Below are 19,965 nucleotides of genomic sequence, written 5' to 3' on the forward strand. Positions count from 1 at the left end.
ATATCCCTCAGTGAAAGGTTAAGGTAGGGGAAAAAAAGCTACCTGTCTACAAAAGGAGGCAACAGGGAAATCTGTCTGTCTTTGTAACAGCTTGGAATAAATACAGTCCTGTTTCTAGATTTGTTACCATCATCTTGGCGTCGTATCAGTGCAGAGCCCCACTCCATACTTCCTGCATGATTGAGGAAACACTGAATTAAGAATAAAGGGAACACAGGTGACTGTGTTCTTTGACACCCAACAGAAACAAACACAAAGTCTGTGTGGATGAAACTGTGTAAACCTAGGCCCCTCAATATTTCTACAGACCAACTTTCTTTTTTTTCCTACAGATTTATTTTCTGCCACCTCTCCAAAAAAAAAAAAAAAAATTTAGCAAACACACAGATATATTATGAAAAGTTTGAGAGGCACCAGAACCAAAGAATAAGACTTAGACCTACAAAGGACATTAGATATTGCACTGTTGGATATAGACTGTTAAATAGGTATATGCAGAGTCTTTTAAAGAGGTAAAAGGTGGATTAAAAAATGAGTAAGGAATAAGGCTTTGTCAAACAGGACTTTAAAAAGTCAGTGACATTAAAAATCCAAAGTGTGTGCTTAAACAGCAATTGTATACAGCTGAAGAAAGAATATAGCAATGAAGAAAGAAAGTCACCTGCTTAGAAGGGATCTCGGAGGTAAGGAAGGGATCTTGGAGATAAGGAAGAGATATCTGAGATAAGAAAGGGATCTCTGAGATGAGGAATCTCGGAGATAAATATGAAAGAGGGGTTAGTAGAGAATAGTTACAGAAGATCTTTAGGTTGAACCCAGTGAGATTACCAGTATTGGACTAATTTTGCTGTGTAAAGTTAGTGTTTCATATGGATCAGCTTATCTAATAAACATTCTAGAAATAATGAGGGAAAGGCAATATAGGAAAAACTAAATATATAAAAGACAAATAGAACTACAAGGGAAAAAACAGATAAATCCGTGATCAAAATGGGAGAATTTTAAATCATTCCTCTTAGTTGATAGAGAAAAAAAAACAAAAACAAAAACAAAAAACAAAAAAACAAGATAAAAGAAGTATGGATATAGGAGATTTAAATAATGTGATTAACAAATTTGACCTGACGGACAAATGTAGAACACTGTCCTAGCAAATGTAAAGTACAGGTTCTTTACAGCATGTTTAGAACACATGAAAATTGACCATTTACTGAGCTATAAAGCAATTCTCACAAGTTTCGTATAAATGAAGTCATACAGACTATTCTCTGATCCTCCTGCAAATGAAGCTGAAAATCAATACAGGAAAACAATTTTGAAAATTCCATAGGTTTGAAATAAAAAATACTATGACTAATTTATGGTTCAAAGAAGGAAAATTATTGAAAACTTTATTTTGAAAAACGTTTTTAAAAAATATTTATTTTTGAGAGAATGAGAGAGATATAGAGCGTGAGCAGGGGAGGGCAGAGAGAGAGGGAGACACAGAATCTGAAGCAGGTTCCAGGCTCTGAGCTGTCAGCACAGAGCCCGACACAGGGCTTGAACTCACAAGCCATGAGATCATGACCTGAGCCGAAGTTGGACACTTAACTGACTGAGCACCCAGGCACCCTGGTGTTGAAAACTTTAAAATTTACATGTAAGCTGTTGAATTTGCTCAAGTCTACTTAGATGGAAGTTTTATAGAGAAAAAAGAAAAACTGACAGTGACCTAAACTAACTTAAGAATTTGGAAAGCGAACAGAATAAGCCTTGAAGAAAGAATGGAAAAGAGGATAGAGAGAAGTAAATGAAATAGAATATAAAAATACAGTAGAAACTAAAAGTGAAAAGTTCTTTTTTTTTTTTTTTAAAGTTTTACTTATTTTTAAGTAATTTCTACACCCAGCGTGGGCTTGAACGTACAACCCTGAGATCAAGAGTTGTGTGCTCTACCGACTGAGCCAGCCAGGTGCCTCCAAAGTGAAACGTTCTTAGAAAAGACTAATATAGTAGATAAATCTCTAACGGTATTCATCAAGAGACAAATGTTAAGAATTGAAGAGAATGCTACCAGTTATCACAGAGAGCAAAAAGATTAAGTTTATGAACAACTCTGACAAATTTGAAAACTTAGATGAAATAGCAAAAATCCTAGAAATTTTTACCAAAATCAATTCTAGAAGCAATTCAGATAGGGAATAGGAAATTGCATTAGTGATTAAAAATTGTTTCTGCTCAGAAAGTGCTGCAGAGTTAGGTAGAAGAGTTCTATCAAACTTGGGGAATCTACCATTTCAATGTTAGACCAACTCTTGTAGCAAATGAAAAAGAGGAAACTGTGCCCAACCCACTGAATGAGACTAACGTAACTTTAATACTGAAACCAAACAAGGGAAGTATGAGAAAGTGACACTGAGGTCCAGTCTCACTCATGAATATAGATAGAAAAATTATGAACAAAGTCCTCATCTCTCGCTTAACTTCAGTTTCTGAAAGTCAGATGTTCCATGCAAAAACTCTGACAAGGAGTCTATTTCCCGTATTCTAAATTGGAAAAGTTATGACGTGTCACCCACAGCCCTCAACCAGCTTGCTTAACTGTATTTAAAACCAGCAAAATGTCTATACCTGGAGCATTCTGTTAGGATGTAGAGTGCTTAAAGCATAGTTTTCCGATTGATTACCAGACTTTTAACATGACTGTTAATAAAGCGTTGCTTATGTGCAGTTGTGCGGCCTCTCAGCGCCAGCAATATGCACCTCCTTTGTGGATGTGCTCCTCATGCTGTATCGTGATTGTGATATTCTAACAGCTGTGTTTGAAATACAATTTGGGCATCTTCTCGCACACTGTTTTAAAGTGGGGGTCAAGCTGGTATGTAAAGTTTTCCTACGTAAATATTAGCCGGCACTTGGCATTGTCACGTGGATGTCCTGTGAGTGCTGGATGATCAACAAAAGGCATTCTTTGGCGGACATCTGCACCGTATGCTTGTGTTGGCAGACAGACCCAGCAGTGCGTAAAAACCAAAATCCTGTCCGCCAGGTCTATTCCAGGATTAAAAGGTTGACATTAGAGATTTGATAAATGCAACTGACCACGTGAATATATTAAAGAAAAATATGTGGCCATCAGATGCAGAAAATATAATGGACCAGTTGTATAATATCATACAGTTAAACACAAGGATTCAGTACAATTCAGCATCTAATTAAAGTAAAATGATTTAGCAAGTTTTTATAGAAAGTAACTTCTTTGTCCTGATAAATTTCCCCAAACCTGAAGTATTTATTTGACTCGCAGCATATCGATCCCATATTCAGCCATATTGCTAAATCTGCTTTTCCAATGATTTGTATGTGGGCCCGGGAGTTGTTTTGTGTAGATGGTAAGTTTTGTTGCTTCCCTCTTAATGTGTACAACTTCCATTTCTTCATATCTTTTATACTGGGTAGAACCTCCAGAATAAAAGTAGTTGAAGACCTTCATTCACATTTTGACTCCATCAGAGTTAAATGTGAAAGAGAAATTACATCTTTTGGAAAATAGTGGACAACCTTTAAGACCTCAGGGTAGAGAAAGATTTCTTTTTAATGTTCATTTATTTACTTTGAGAGAGAGCACCAGTAGGGGAGGGGCAGAGAGAGAGAGAGAGAGGGTGAGAGAGAGAATCCCAAGCAGGTTCCATGCGGTCAGTGCAGAGCCTAACGTGGGGCCTGGTCCCATGAATCGGGATCATGACCCAAGCTGAAATCAAGAGTTGGACGCTTAACTGACTGAACCACCCATGTGCCCCAAGATAGATTTCTTAAAGAAGGCATAAAAAGTACCAACCAAAAATACTAATAATTTTTATCGACAGTTCTGCTCATTAAACAACACCATGAAAAAGTGAAGCAATTCATAATACAGAGGACAAGTGTTCATAAAATAGGAACAACAAACCAATAAAAAGAGGGCAATAACCCAGTAGAAAAGTGAGCAAAAGCTATGGCCAGGCATTTTACAGAAGAAAATAAGAGTGGCCAGTAAACATGAAAATGTGTTTTGGAGTTGATTAGTAATCAGAGAAATACAAATTGAAACCACAAATCTGTACTCATTAGATTAACAAAAATTTAAGCCTCAAGTGTCTGTGTGGATGGTCATCATTTGCAGAGGACAGTGTGGTTTCTTGCCTTGCAAGAAACATGATGAGGAACAACTAGAACTAGAGGGTGTAGATCAATTGCCACGATTGCATTAGAAAGCATGAGTTGGCACCAAGTAAGAGTTGAAGTTGCATATACGTCTCCAAGAGCAGTTCTGTTCCTGGGGATATTTCCAGAGCATTGCAGCTCAAGCTTTCTCCTGAGAACATTGGTATGGCACATATTTCCTCTGATAATGTCAGCTTTGCATTTATTACCTAGGAAGTAGAGGAGGCTCCTTGAAATCAGAGGTGGCTAGGCCCGGGCAGGTGGCTACTTATCCCAGGTCGCGTTGAACCTGTCTGGGAGGTGAGGGCACTATCTTGGATGCAGCTGTAACTCATTTGTGAGACATACACATGTGCACCGGGAGACTTATACCAGGATGTTTGAGCAGCTTTTCCAGAACTTTCGGCAGTTACACAGTCCCATCTACAGAATAAATTCTAGTGTTATTCGTAAAATCAAATACCATACAGCAGGGACGATTAGTGTCCTACTGTATCTGTGTGAATCAGCATGGGGAGGCCCACAGTGTTCAACAAAGACTGTATTCTGTAGAGGAGCTTTAACAGATAATTCTTTTGATTGTACAAAGGGTTTTATAATGAAATATATAGGAGAACGAATTTCCTGTAAGATACGTTGTTGAATTCATGCTATTTGAGGTTCTTAAATTTATTCACAGCGTTATTGTAAGACCCACATCTGATCAAAAGTACCTCTGTTGTTTTCCAGAAATACAGTACTCAGCTTTAAAGAGGAAAGTTTACTGGGGCGCCTGGGCGGCTCAGTCAGTTAAGCATCCAACTTCAGCTCAGGTTATGATCTTACGGTTCATGGGTTCGAGCCCCATGTTGGGTTTTGTGCTGACAGCTCAGAGCCTGGAGCCTGCTTTGGGTTCTCTGTCTCCTTCTTTCTACCCCTCCCTCTTTCCCTCCCTCCCTCTCTCTCACTCAAAAATAAACAAACATTAAAAACATTTTAAAAAATGAAAATTTATCTTAAATTCCTCTGATGTATTGTTGAGACATACATAAATATTTCAAATATCTATCTTTAATATGCACGGTGTTAACCTATGATGAGTTTATTTGGTCAGACTGTCGCTCGTGTGTCTTTGGTGGCCTTGAACCAAACAGTTTCACCCTGCTGGGGCAAATACACTTAGGAACCATTCAGTCTTTTCTGACACATTATTTTATACTCATCTTAAATTTTAGAGCTAGTTCTTACTATATAGTCTTAAAATTCAGATGGTATCTTAGAAAATGAACAGTTGTGGTTTGTCTAGGCTTTTCTACACCTTTTTTTTTTCAACAAGTTCTTAAATTTTTTTTCTTTCTAGCAATATATAAATGAATAGTTAATAATGACGTTAGGGGTTAGACTCTGAGGGCAGTTTTTAAAAGTCAGACTCTCAGTACATTATTTTCTTATTCCTATTATTGTGAAATACTTGTTTGCCTTCAAATTGAACCCTTAAGATTCATGGTTTAACAATTTGAAGTGTAAGCTGGTTAAATTAGACGTGCTTGTCTGTCTTTGCAGTCCAGCGTGGCTCTCTTCTGTGGTTTCACCGAACTGCGTGCTGGAAATCCTAGTTTCTGCGCTAGCACGTTTGACCTTGGGCACCTAACCAAGTCTCTCTGTTGTTTGTTTCCTCATCTGTAAAATGGCACGCATAACACCACCTATCCTGCTTACCAAACAACGTTGTTTGGCAATCACATGAAATTATGTACCCCCAAAGCGCTGAACTCTTGAGTTTCATACACAGTTGGGTACTATTATTAGCTGTCTTGGCATTCGTTGGCATTCTCCTTCCAGTGTCTTCATTCTGCCTTTAGTACCCAACAGAAGGAATTTTGGAATGAAGCTGTGGGTTTGTCTTCCTGCTTAAATTTGATTTCCTGGTGTTCGATCTGGTTTTATTCAGAACCGTTTATTTAGAGGTGGAAAAATTAGCCTTCTTGTGATCATTTCTTATCATGAAGTCAGGTTGATCGTTTTTTTAGAACCTTTTCTTTTGCCAGCATTTTCACTTCTTCCTTTCATACAGCCTGTAGCACAAGCCCTAGAATATTAGGCACATGAGCTTCAGTGTCAGATTCCGTAGGATTGATCTCAGTCCACTCTGGCCCTTGGGAAAGTGACGTAACTTTATTACGCCTCAGTTTCCTCCTCTGTAAAATAGAGGTGATAATAGTGCTTAGTTTATAAGGTTGCTGTGTGCTCTAAGCGAGATAATGTATGTAAATCGCTTAGCACAGGGCCTGGTACACAGAAAATGCTCAACATGTTTTAGTTTTATTACGTAATTATTGAATCTGTTCAGTCTCTCATTCTTTCCAATTAAAATGGCATGTTAGTGTATTCTGATAATATTTTTTCTATATTATATATTATTTCTCATATCCTATATTCAGAATATAATTTTCAGTTTTCTGGAAGGCAAGAACTAGATTGTAGTTGTTTTAATATTTATGCTGCCCTTTAATTTTCAGTAAGACATGGTTAATATCGAAAAGTTGTTCTAGATTTTTCAGATTCACCTGATTAACCAGGATAGTTAAGCTTTAACAGACTTTGTAAAAAAAGAAATAATAATGCACTGCATACCCAGAAAAATATATTATTTATCCTCAAATCAGCCTGTGATATAGGAATTATTTTTTCTTCTTTAGAGTTTAAAACCCGGAGCGAAGAGAATTTGGGAGACCTGCTACCAGGACATAAGCATCAAGTGGGCAGAATTTGTTCTGTTTCGTTCACCATTGTGTCCCCATAGCCCAAATAGGGAGTGGTCAGGAGAAGTTTGTATGGATAAATTTTATGAACACAGATCCTTGTTTCAAGCCTCAGTTCTCTTAGTCTGGCATCACAGCTATATATATTAACATTGCTCAGCATTACTTAGACTCCTCTTAGGGATCTTTATAAAACTGGTTGGCAGTAGTCATTTAAAAAAATTTTTTTTAACGTTTTATTTTTGAGAGAGAGAGAGAGAGAGAGAGAGAGAGCGAGAGCAAGCTGGGGAGAGGCACAGAGAGAGGGAGACACAGAATCCAAAGCAGGCTTCAGGCTCTGAGCTGTCAGCACAGAGCCCGACATGGGGCTTGAACTCACAAACCGTGAGACTATGACCTGAGCTGAAGTCAGATGCTTAACTGACTGAGCCACCCAGGCACCCCGACAATAGGCATTTTTAAGTAAACAAAATTAATGAGTGGTACAGCTTGAGTAAAGCTTGGTGTCACCTCTCCAGCTCAGTCTGGAGAGATGATGTGGTCTTCACTGCAGTGTGGGCTGAAAAGCAGGGGGGAGGCGTGCAAGCCTGGGGACAGAGTGAGGAAACCAGGCGGCTTCTAACCCTCTCTGTCTGAGCTTAGTTCTTTTGTTTTCATGTTGAGAATTTCTTGAATGTTCAAATGTTGAAACCCAAGCAATCTAGCACCACGTACAAATAATTTTGCATCTAGTTTTGATATTTTATTTCTCTAAAATAAAAAGTTCTCTGTTACTTTAGTGAGATTCAGTAACAATTTGTTATATTCGTGCTCTAACTGCTGAAAAATCTTAATCTTGGGATGTGTAAATTGTCTTTTTTTAAACCGTGAACTCTGATTTTCAGACAAAATTCAAATACATTTTCTGTTAGATAATGAATTTGCAGTCTTTGTATTTACTGTACTAATGTGGTATCTTTCACAGTGCTTGCTTACCATTGGTGATGTTTTCAGAAGATGACCTCTCCTTGATCCTTCTAAATCTTATCCTAAGTCTTCTCTCTCCCACCGTGTTACGACCAAAACAAAATTGTCTGGGAGAAACTGATGACTGTCATTTTTTCCACGGTCCTCAGTAAAAGAAGTTAGAATTCTTTTAGGCCGGTCTAGTATGTCACTGCCATGCTATTAGGAGCCCTTCACATCTGAATTCCTTGTTGACATAAATCCTTTTCTCCTTTTTCTGGAATTGATCACTTGCCTCAATCATTCCTTCGTAGACAAGTACTGTTGACCTTACTTTATGCAGTACGTTCCTCTTTAAATGTAAATTGAATCCTATATATTATAAAGGCATCAAGGAGCTTTTCTGTTAAAAAAAAATTCCTTTTGTAAAGCAAATAATTACCCGGTAATTGTGTTTCGGGTTGTTTTTTGTTTTCCTTTTGGTTGTTAGTGTTGGTTTTTTGATTTATTTTTCTTCTAGATTTGGATTTTCAAATACGTAGTTTACTCAAAAGTAGGGTGTACTTAGAAGTGATTTCTGAGGTCATTTCTGAACTTTCTCTTCTCCGGGTAAAGATGCATGGAGACCAACAGTAATTTGAGGTTTTCCGCACTGAATATTAAGTTGGTTCTTTTCTAAGAAAGAAAACAACTTCAGTTTTCTTTAGGTTGTCCTGTTGTGGGACACCAGCAGAGGGGTTTTTAAAGCTAAAGTTGAGCAACTCTCATTGTGCTGACTGTCATTTCCTTGTGCCTGAAATCGGGTTTTGCTTTACTCTTGCTCCTCTGTGTTGCAGCTGGTGGACAGTGAGGTGGTTATGCTCTCCGCACACTGGGAGAAAAAGAAGACGAGCCTCGTCGAGTTACAGGAGCAGCTACAGCAGCTTCCAGGTCTAATAGCAGATTTAGAATCCATGGCAGCAAATCTGAGTAAGTGTTAACGTTTGTGTCTGTACATGACTTGTAGGAATGAAAATAATTTGGACAGAACTCAATATGAATTCAAAGCCTTCTAAGACTACATTACAGTCTTGGTCAACATGATTTTGTTTGGAAGAGAGTGAGTTATAGTTAATTTCATGTTCTGATTAACTGAGGATTAGGCAGGAAATGGTTTTAAAGTCTAGAAGTTATTTCTAAAATATATGCTAACCTTTTCTGCCTCAGTTCAGCTTAGGAAGTATAATTTGTCGATTCTTAGAGTGACTCAGGGTTGTGTGTGACATCAGATCTCTGTTTAAAAGTATAAATGTATAAAGTAAAAGGGGTTATAGTGACTTGTTCTGGTTGTAGAATGTCCTCTAAAAGTCATTGCTTTAAAAATGAGGTCTTCTTAGAGCTTCGTATCTTCAAATAGGTTTTTTTCCCCTCCTTGAACACTTGAGAGATGAAAGAAATCCAGTTCAATGAGGGTATCTGTTTGGCTAAATCGATACCTTGTGGAAGTTTATATGTATATATTTATAATTATATATATAATTATAATTATAAATACATATATTATAATTTTCATCGTAATAAATTACACTCATATTCTTGATTTCTTGAGTTTATAATTAAAAAAATGCCTTTTTTCTTTGCCAGTGCCACATTTTAGGATAACACTGTGGCTCACTATTTTCTAACCAAGCTTAAGATCTTAGTGAAATGTAGGAGTAGGAGTATCTACATGGGAGACCAACTTCCTGGGGCAATAACCTGATCCAGTGTTGTAGGTAAGAAGGTGAGGATACCCTATCATCTCTCCTTGTTTTTCAGTATTTTCTTTTCTTAAGCAAAACAAAAATGATTTACAAAGCAAATCATTAGTAAACTTGACAACAGTTTTTTGTGTGTGGATAAAATGGACCCGAATGGTATTTAGAATGCCGTTGCTGGTAACCGTAGCTAACATTTATAGCACCTGTTATACGTCAGACATTGGTAGGTGCTTTACAAACATTGTCTTTAATCCTTACGTGAAACCTTTGAAAGTAGCTATTATTATCCCATTTGACAGCTAAGGAAAGTAAGACTTGGAGAGACTCTGGCTCACTCAGGGTCACACAGTTCGATGAGATGTGGATGCAGGATCCCCGTCACAGCGATGACGCCCTCAGTGGGGATGACAGTTCGGAAGCTGTCAGTAGCCTCTTGGACTGACTATTCTTAAGTCTCTGGCTGTTACAGAGCTCTTCTGGTGGTGGTGTTTTGTGATTTCCGAAGGCAGGGCATGAAAAAGCAATTCTGGGTCTTAAGAGAAATGTCAAATAGCTGTGGTTGCCCTCTGCCTGACTTCCCTCTTGTGGGGATAGTAATGATCCTTGTCCGGCCTTTGATGGCTGACTATGGAAATAGTCTCCAAGATATTTGGAATTTTCTTCTTAGCCACTTTCTTTTGGCTTATCTTCCTGTATCTAACAGAGTCATTTGCTGTATATTGCTTGTGTGTATGTCTTTGCAGATAGGATAACCTCCCTTCTTTTTTTCCTAGCTGGGAGTACATTCTGTTTATAGATGTTCTTTGTTCGATAGCACTTTCCTGATTAAATGCATTCTGCTGCAATTCTAATTATTCTTGTAGTTAATTCTGCTTGGGAAATGCAGTTTATAGGCGCCTTTCTTAAAATAGAATATACAGGCATACCTCAGACATTGTGGGTTTGGTTCCAGACCACCGCAATAAAGCAAATATTGTAATAAAATGAGTCAAATGAATTTTTTGGTTTCCCAGTGTATATAAAAGTTATGTTTTACACTACACTATAGTCTATTAAGTGTGAAATAGCCTCATGTCTAAAAAAATAGCGTATGTACTTTAATTAAAAAATACTTTTGCTAAAATATGCCAACCATCACCTGGGCTTTAAGTGAGTCATATTCTTTCTGGTGGCTCTTGCCTCCATGTTGATGGTCAGGTTGGTGTCTGCTGAAGGTGGGGTGGCTGTGGCAAGTTCTTAAAATAAGACAGTAATGAAGTTTGCGGCATTGATTGGCTCTTCCTTTCATGAATGATTTCTCAGTAGCAGGTGATGCCGTTTGATAGCCTTTCACCCACAATAGAACTTCTTTCAGAACTGGAGTCCGTCCGCTCAGACCCTGCCGCTGCTTGATCAGCTAGGTTTATGTGACATTCTACATCTTCTGTTGTCCTTTCGACAGTCTTCCCAGCGTCGTCCCCGGGAGTAGATTCCAGCTCGAGAAACAGCTTTCGTTGCTCATCCATAAGAAGCATCTCCCCGTCAGGTTTTATCGAGGTGGCGGCCATTCAGTCCTGTCTTAAGGTTCCACTGCTAATTTCAGTTCTCTTGCTTTTACTCCCACATCTGCAGTTACTTCCCGTACAGATGGCTTGAACTGCTCCAAGTCTTCCATCAGGGTTGGAGTTACTTTCTTCCAAACTCTTGTTCATGTTGATATTTTGACCTCTTCCTATGAATCATGAATGTTCTTAGTGGAACCTGGAAAGGTGACTTCTTTGTTGAAGATTTCCAATTTTCTTTGCCCAGGTCCCTCAGAAGAATCACTATCTATGGCAGCTACAGCCTTGTGAAATGGATTCCTTAAATACTAAGACTTGAAGGCCACAATGACTCCTTGATCCATGGGCTGCAGAATGGGTGTTGTGTCAGCAGCATGAAAACAACGCTAATCCCCTTGTCCACCTCCATCTGAGCTCTTGGGTGACCAGGTACATGGTCAATGAGCAGTAATATTTTGAAAGGAATCTTTTTTTCCGGAGCAGTAGTCTCCACAGGGGGCTTCAAATATTCAGCAAACCATGTGGTAAACAGATTTGCTGTCATCCAGGCTTTATTGTTCCCTTTAGAGAGCCCAGGCAGAGTAGATCTAGCGTAATTCTTAAGGGCCCTAGGAGTTTTGCTGTGGACTGGCTTCAGCTTAGAGTCAGCAGCTGCATTACCCCTAACAAGAGAGTCAGCCTGTGCTTTGAAGCCGGGCATTGACTTCTGTCCGGCTCTGAAAGTCCTAGATGGCAGCATCTTCCAACTGAAGGCTGTTTTGTCTACACTGAAAATCTGTTGGTTAGTGTAACCACCTTCATTAACTACCTTAGTTGGACCTTCTGGAGAACTTGCTGAGCTTCCAGTCAGCACTATCGGGTTCACTTTGCTCTTTTGTGTCGTGGAGACGACTGCTTTCCTTAAACCTCACGAACCAACCTCTGCCGGCTTCAGATGTTCCTTCTGCAGCTTCCTCACCTCTCTCAGCCTTCATAGACCTGAAGAGAGTCAGCGCCTGGTTCTGAATTAGGCTTTGGCTTAAGGCGTGCTGTGGCTGATTCGATCTGTCCAGACCACTAAAACTTTCTCCATGTGGGCAATAAGACCATTTGACTTTTTTGTCGTTCATGGCTTCATTAGAGTAGCACTTTTCATTTCCTTTGAGAACTTTTTCTTTGCATTCACAACTTGGCTGACTGCTTGGTGCAAGAGGCCTAGCTTTCAGCCTGTCTCAGCTTTTGGCATGCCATCTTCACTCAGCTTAATCATTTCTAGCTTTTTAAAAAAAAAAAAAATTTTTTTTCTTTAACGTTTATTCATTTTTGAGACACAGAGACAGAGAGCAACGGGGGAGGGGCAGGGAGGGGCAGAGAGAGAGGGGGAGACATGGAATCCGAATCAGGCTCCAGGCTCTGAGCTGTCAGCCCAGAGCCCGATGCGGGGCTTGAACCCACAGACCGCGAGATCATGACCTGTAGCTTTTGATTTAAAGCGAGAGATGTGTGAGTCTTTCCTTTCACTGAAACGCTTAGAGGCCATTGTGCAGTTGCTAATTGGCCTCATTTCAGTATTGTTGTTTCTCAGGGAATAGGGAGGCTCCAAGGGAGGGGGAGAGATAGGGGATTGGCCGGTTGGTGGAACAGTCAAAACACACGCGACATTTGTCAGTTCATTTAGGTGCGCCGTCATCATGGGTGTGGTTCGTGGCATCCCAGAACGATGATAATAGTAACATCGAAGATTATTGATCACAGATCACCCACAATAATCATAAAAAAGTTTGAAATATGACGAGAAGTGCCAAAATGTGACATGAACACATGAAGTGAGCAAATGCAGTTGGAGAATCAGCACCAGTAAACTTGCTCAAAGCAGGGTTGCCACAGACTTTGAGTTTGTACAAACTCAAAAAGCACAGTACCTGCAAAGCACAACAAAGTGAAGCTCAATAAAACACGCGGTGCTTGCATTGAGGTCTTCTTGAAGAGGGAATTCTGTTTGCTTAGAAGATACCTCTGGGGGCGCCTGGGTGGCTCAGTCGGTTGAGCGGCCAACTTCGGCTCAGGTCATGATCTCACAGTTTGTGAGTTCGAGCCGCGCGTCGGGCTCTGTGCTGACAGCTCGGAGCCTGGAGCCTGCTTCAGAGTCTGTGTCTCCCTCTCTCTCTGACCTTCCCCCGTTCATGCTGTGTCTCTCTCTGTCTCAAACATAAATAAACCTTAAAAAATTTTTTAAAAAGAAGATACCTCTGAAGTCTGGCTGGTTGGTTTTTATACATACTGCTAGTCTGAATTACCATTAGCATTTGAAGCATGCTGTCTTTGGTTTTTACTATATTGCTGTTTTTTGTCTGATATTGATCCTTAGTAATGAACGAGTAACTGTAGCACAGATCGCTGGTCAAATCTGGGAGTTCAGAGGCCTAGTATTTGTTGGCCTAGAATTGTTGGCCACAGAGAGTGTTTTGAAATTGAGACTTTTAGATAAGTAACTTAAACTTCTTGGAATGGGTGCTGATACTCTTTACAATAGGAAAATATCTTAAAGCCAGATTGGGTGGGCAGAGTCGTGTAAACATGTATCTAGATCATTAAGGTATTTTATGAAGTCATTTTAAGGAGTTTATGTATCATTCTTAGTTATTGGAAACACTGCTGTAAATGTTTGCTCATATGTTACTGGATTCTTTTATTTTTTGGTAGCCTCAAAAAAGTAAAATATCTCTTACCATCTGAACACTTTGATATGTTACAAAGCTTAAATAGTTAAGCAATAGTAAAAAAGTTTTAAAAACTAAGAAGGACTAACTGACCTGTATACAGTCACAGGATTCCCCTAACTTCTTTGAACCTTGTGCTTTGTTGCTGTCAGATCTAACATCACATCCAATCAGTCCCTCCATCTTCCAGGCCACACAGCACTTTTAGTCTTGCTTTGCTTTCTAGGGCATCTAGAGATGCTTATTACAGAGTAACAGATTTACATGATGTGAGAGATTTGAACCTTTGATGATGCTTTTAGCTCCCTTATCCTATTGCTTAATACATACGACTTCTGATTACATGATCCCTTGGGAATTGTGAAGTAAGAATGGATAATTCCTTCATTTTTTTCTTTTTTCAAATGGATTGTGATCCCTTCATCTTACATAAGCCTGTGTAATAGATAATTACTGGTAGTTTGTCATTTAAAAAGGAAATGATAAATACTGGGAACGGGAAAATAACAGTTGTGGACTAGTCTCAGACCTAGGTTTGGATCCCAGTTTCGCAACTTCCTGTGAGACCCCATGCAGGTTTCTTGGCTGCTCCAAGCTTGCTTCTTTGTCTGCAGAAAGAGAATGAGAGTACCTGCCTCCGAGGGCAGTCGGAGGGTTGAATGAGATGACAGGTGTAAATATAGCACTCCACTCCATGCTTAGCACCAATGTGGCTTCTACTGTGAGCCATGGGCTCTTTGTAGGCTCTGGGAATACAGCACTGACCAACACTGGGTGCCCCCCATCGAGATGCTGACTTTCTAGGGGCGCCTGGGTGGCTTAGTCGGCTAAGCGTCCAACTCTTGATTTTGGATCAGGCCGTGATCTCATGGCTCATGGGATCAAGCCCTGAGTTGGTCTGTGTGCTGATAGCACGGAGCCTGCTTGGGATTCTCTCTCCGCCCCCCGTCCCTACCCTGCTCGTGCTTTCTCTCTCTAAATAAATAAATAAACATTAAAAAAGAAAAGATACTGACGTTCTAGCAGAAGTCTCTCTCTAGCCTTTCAATTTACAAAACCCCTGTTCTTTGACAGAAGGGTTTGGATAGATGTTATGCAATTTAGCTTGTCCTGTAAAACTATGTAGAATGCAGTCACAGCATGAAATGTGTTGATGAACAGGGTAGCATTCTGAACATTGAGAGATCGTGTATAAGGAGACAAATGGAATGTTGTCAACCAGATTCTATACACGTTCTTCTTCTGAAATAACCACAGCGTGCCTTTTATCCTAAAACTGGTAAAATGTTTGAAAAGTATTTGTTGAATTCTCTTGAACTTCCACTAGAGGGAAGCCTAACCCTATTCCTTTATTGAAGTTTAAAATGTTAAGGGCTCGTCTGAGTTTTCACTGTTGCTTAGTTTATTTTCAGTGACCTACTTTGAAAAGACTGTTCTCGTCATCCAGAAGAATTTGTGAATTCTTCGATAACGAAGTGCTGTAAGAGAGTGACAGCCATATACTGAGCTTCTGTCTTTCTTTTGCTCCGACCTAACCTGATAACGTTGTTTTGCTTTCTTTTTACAAGTTGAGAGGGCGTCTGGCAGGGAGACTGGCACAGCTGAAAGTGTTCCGTGAACTAGATTATTTTATTGTTCAGGTTATTTCTGAGATTAGACCGATCAAGAGGCGTATTAACTCTCTTCAGACACCTTTTCATGTACTACAGAGACCTCGTTTGTTCCATAATGGCTTTTGCAAATTAATGCACTTTTTAAAGTTCCTCGTTACCATACTGTCACTGCCGTATTATCTTAGTACATAAAAGAGTAATGGAAGCATTTGAAGAATCTTTCAAGTCTTTTAGTACCTGGCCTCTGTGACCTCTGGGTTTGCAACCAAAGGAGATTTCTTTCTTCCTTGAGGCTAATTAGTGTGTTAGAAAAGTAATCACTAAGTATGAAATCATTTTAGTGTGCCAGCCCATTCTTTGTATATCAGTGGTTCTGCTGCAGATAATACGTATTTGAGACAAATGGCACAAAGAAAAATTCCAAAGAGAATCGCTCTTCCTCTGGGACCATCTCCCCACAAAGATTTGTGAAGCTCTTTCCTGCACAGCTGTCAGGCATTCCCACACGGCTTTTCACAATAAAACTCCACCTATCTTTTCCACTGATCACTGAGACATATGCTGTTGTTACAGTGAGCAAAACGGTCAAGTCTGAGCTTCTTGTCGAGGTATGTTTGTGTCTGGAGGCCTGCTTGTGTTTTTATGTACACACGTTCCCTATGTGATTCATTTCGTAATGGGAAATGAGAAGGCTGTGACAGGGGCGTTCAACTTCTGCCATTTAGGTGTAGTATACGATAATTCAGAGGACATCATCCTGTATATGCTTGTCATTATCACTTAAAGGGTTTTTTTTTTTAAGTTTTTAATTGATTTTTGTCAGTACAGTGGATCTATGTTTGATTACTGATTTCAAGCCTGTTAAGAATTAAAATGGAAAATTCCCATTGCTTCTACTGTTGTAGCTCACTGATTTGGGCCTTATGTGACATACTGATGACAAAGTGTCATCGTGTTGTCTAATGTTTTCTAAGTACTCTGCCCACGTTTAATTTATTCTTTTTACAAAATTTAGCATAGCCTTCTAATATTTAAGTTAGAGGAACATGAATCATGCATTTGCTTTTTTGGTTATTATTTTATGTTTTGGTGGGATAGAATCATTCTTAGTTGAATTTGGTTTATATCCTTTGTATTAGGGGGTACAAAGATACAAACATATAATTATTACCCGTAAGGCCCTCACTGATTCCTGAGAGAGAGGTTAGTACACAAATGGTTGTATAATATCGGAACATAAGTTCTGTGTAAGGGTCAAAGATGTGTGGAAGCTCAGAGGGAGAGAGAGCCCTGCAGCCCAGAGGAGGAGTAGCAGCACCCCCCTCCCCCGCCCCGGACCCCCCAGCCTGCAAGGGGAGCACGAGGTTGGGCAGTAGAGACAAGCAGAGGCATCTCAGGGGGACAGGTGGAGTCAGCGAGACAGGAATATGAACGACTCATCTTGGAGTGATGAGTGGTCCTGAAGGTAGGAAGTGCTGAGACTGGAAAAGTAGGTTGTGGCCCCGGGAGGGGTGGGGTTATAGATTTCCAGCTACTAAGTTAAGGAGTTAAACTGGATTCTTAAAGCACTCGGGAGCCTTTAACTTTCCAAAGGAGAGAACATAAATATGGATTTGATGGTAGCAATAAAATGGCCCCTGAGTCTCCCAAGTATTCTAGATCTAGATTTGCCATTCAGAAACATAAGGACAGGATGCTGTCATCCAATTAGGAAGGACATATGGTTTGTTTGTTTCTTATATAGTAGTTCCAGGTTGGTACTAAATCAGTCACATGTTTCACTTGGTCGCTATTTTATTAACCCAAGTATGACCTGGGGTGTCAAGTTTCATATGTATCTAGAAGAGAATTTCTCTCCATGAGAAATTAATTGGCCTGCCTGGGAATCAAGTCATTTCATTCAAGTTCCCAGCCTCATCAGCTCTATAGCCAACCAACAGAGCTAGACTCTAAATAGAAATTGCCAGCTGTCCCCCCTCCCCTCCAAAATTATATATATATATATATATATATATATATATATATATACACACACACACATACACACACACACACATATATGTATATATATATATATCTTCAAATATAGAATAATTATTGCTTCCATTACTTATTTTCTTTTTAGCAAAATCATTTGAAATTCAGTCCTCCTCACTTAAAAGGGATCTTAAGTCTAACAACATGGTTTTGAGTATAATTTATAGGTATTTAAGTTTGCTAGAAAAAAATGAAACTTTTATTGATTTTTTTGGGGGGTCTTTTAGATCCATAGGTGTTTACAACATGATCATTACTGGTCTACAAAATTGCTAGTTTTGGGGCACCTGGGTGGCGCAGTCGGTTGGGCGTCCGACTTCAGCCAGGTCACGATCTCGCAGTCCGTGAGTTCGAGCCCCGCGTCAGGCTCTGGGCTGATGGCTCAGAGCCTGGAGCCTGTTTCCGATTCTGTGTCTCCCTCTCTCTCTGCCCCTCCCCCGTTCATGCTCTGTCTCTCTCTGTCCCAAAAATAAATAAATGCTGAAAAAAAAAATTAAAAAAAAAAATTGCTAGTTTTAAATGACCTTTGCAAAACTTAGCTAATTTTTATACATTTTTTTTCCCTGCATTTTTTATAGTCAGTTTTAAATTACTTACTGTCAAATGCTAAGTTAGGTATACTTTGTATTTATATTTATTTGTAAGTATACAGTATTTATATACTTTACCCCCTGGACCTTTTTGACATCTTTGCAAGATGTGAGTTGTTAGCCCTTTTTTCACTGATGAGATGTCTCCCCTCATCTGTCAGGAGCAGAGCTGGGTTTCCAAGCTATGCTTCAAAGCCCTACTCCTGACCGGTCCCCTGTAAGCTAAGGATGACAAGGTAACGTGCACGATGCTGCAGGAACCGAGTAGCTTAGAGTTAAATGGATTCCATATTAAATTTAATTATTCTAGTTCTTATCACTAATCAAAGTGAAATAGCCGTTTAAATAATCCTATTAGCTATGATCCCCTTTTAAGACCCTGTCAAACTGGTTATAACAGAATGAGCTGAATATTGCTTCTTCAGGGCCAGTAGTACCAGCTCTGGCACTAAGGCTCCTATTAATTTTTCCATTTAGTGTAATAACAGAAAATAATCTAAACAGCAATGAATATAATAACATTATTTTGCTTGTTTTCCCCCCGTAAATTCACTATGTACTGTTCAAATCATTATTGAAAATCTCAGATTCAATTCCTCATTGATTGACACTTAGAGTTTGCATATTGTTCGAGGGAAGGCTTTCCATAATCATATATATTAACAGTCTTTTGTAGCCCCTGAAGATACATTCAAAACTGTTATGAACTGCATTATCATCAGCCCTTTGCAGACTTCCCAGTGCTTGACAGTGTATCAATATAAGTCAGTACCTAAAATGTCTTTGAAGAGGAGTGCTAAACTGTCATCACGTTTGTACTTTTCGGTAACATTTTATTTTCCACCCCAAATCCGTGTCTTTAAGCCCTAAGCCTTACCAAATAGAAGAGGAGGGAGGCTTTATAGATAGCATAGATATTTAGTCAGATCTTTGGATCAAAGATTAATGACACAAACAGGCCAAAATTTGCATCCTAATAAACCTAGAACTGCAAGTTGAAATTTGAGGAGTTTGCTTCCAACCCAGATGCCCACAAAGCTTATTTGGAAAGTCCTCAAAGTCTAGTGGCTGCGTGAAGGAGTTCGATGCACAGAAATTATAACTGGAGAGCGGCACAGCCAGCTTACTCCTTGTCTGCTGCCCCTTGCCTTCCCCACTGGGCGGCTGTGACTTCCAGATTTGGGAGTCGGTCTCTTGCTGGACCTTTCCCTCACTCTTCGTCATCTGTGTTAGAGGCCACTCTTTTGAGTTTCCCGAGCATCGCATACCTTGCTCTGCCAGGCCGTGTTGTCTCTGGCAGAGACATATGGCATATGTCTCCCCTCTACTTTAAGCTCGAGGGGCACAAGGACTGTCTTTTTCATCTCTGTATCCCAGGATCTGGCGCATGTAGTATTTGGTAAGTGGCCGCAGTGCTGTTTGGGTTCTAACATCTTTGACGTCTAAAACTTCTCTGCTGTCTGAGAAGACAACCGGATTCTCCCTTCTGCAGCTATGAAGTCTTGGTTCACTTGGTCCCCTATCAATTCAAAATGACTGTTGTGTAAGAGAGACTCGGTTCTGATTCCCAACTGCCCTTCAGTAGCTAGGTGACCTTGTGCAAGGCGGTGAATTAATTTCTGCAGACTTTGGTCTTGAATCTTTTAAATGAAGGATGTGACTGCATAATCTCCATGTTCCAGTGAAGCGGAGAGCTCTGTGGCCTTAGAGGCACAGTAGAGACCGGTGGACTGGTGGGCAGAGCTGTCTCTTCCCCACCACCCGCAACCTGTGCTTACTGAGCACCTGTCCCTTCTCTGCCGTGACTTTTGAAGATTGACGTATATCATTTGCCAAGGCAAAACAAGTGCTCTGCTCACGTAACTTAGAATCTCA

The 19,965-nt window shown here is 39.8% G+C and overlaps 1 protein-coding gene across 8 annotated transcripts in view; it reads left to right on the forward strand.

Annotated features, from left to right (window-relative positions):
* DTNBP1 (dystrobrevin binding protein 1) overlaps positions 1–19,965 on the forward strand; it is a 131,509-nt gene that overhangs the window by 23,486 nt on the left and 88,058 nt on the right. For 7 of the 8 annotated variants that reach the window (XM_042985676.1, XM_042985679.1, XM_042985677.1 and 4 more), the window contains exon 5: positions 8,708–8,840. In XM_042985676.1, coding sequence (XP_042841610.1) covers positions 8,708–8,840 — 133 coding nt within the window. Of the gene's footprint in view, positions 1–6,749; positions 6,923–8,707; positions 8,841–19,965 lie in introns of those variants that run through there. The other variant, XM_042985681.1, reaches the window with a different exon arrangement.

The sequence above is a fragment of the Panthera tigris genome, chromosome B2 (genome assembly GCF_018350195.1).
Source record: "Panthera tigris isolate Pti1 chromosome B2, P.tigris_Pti1_mat1.1, whole genome shotgun sequence".
Taxonomy (NCBI): Eukaryota; Metazoa; Chordata; class Mammalia; order Carnivora; family Felidae; genus Panthera; species Panthera tigris.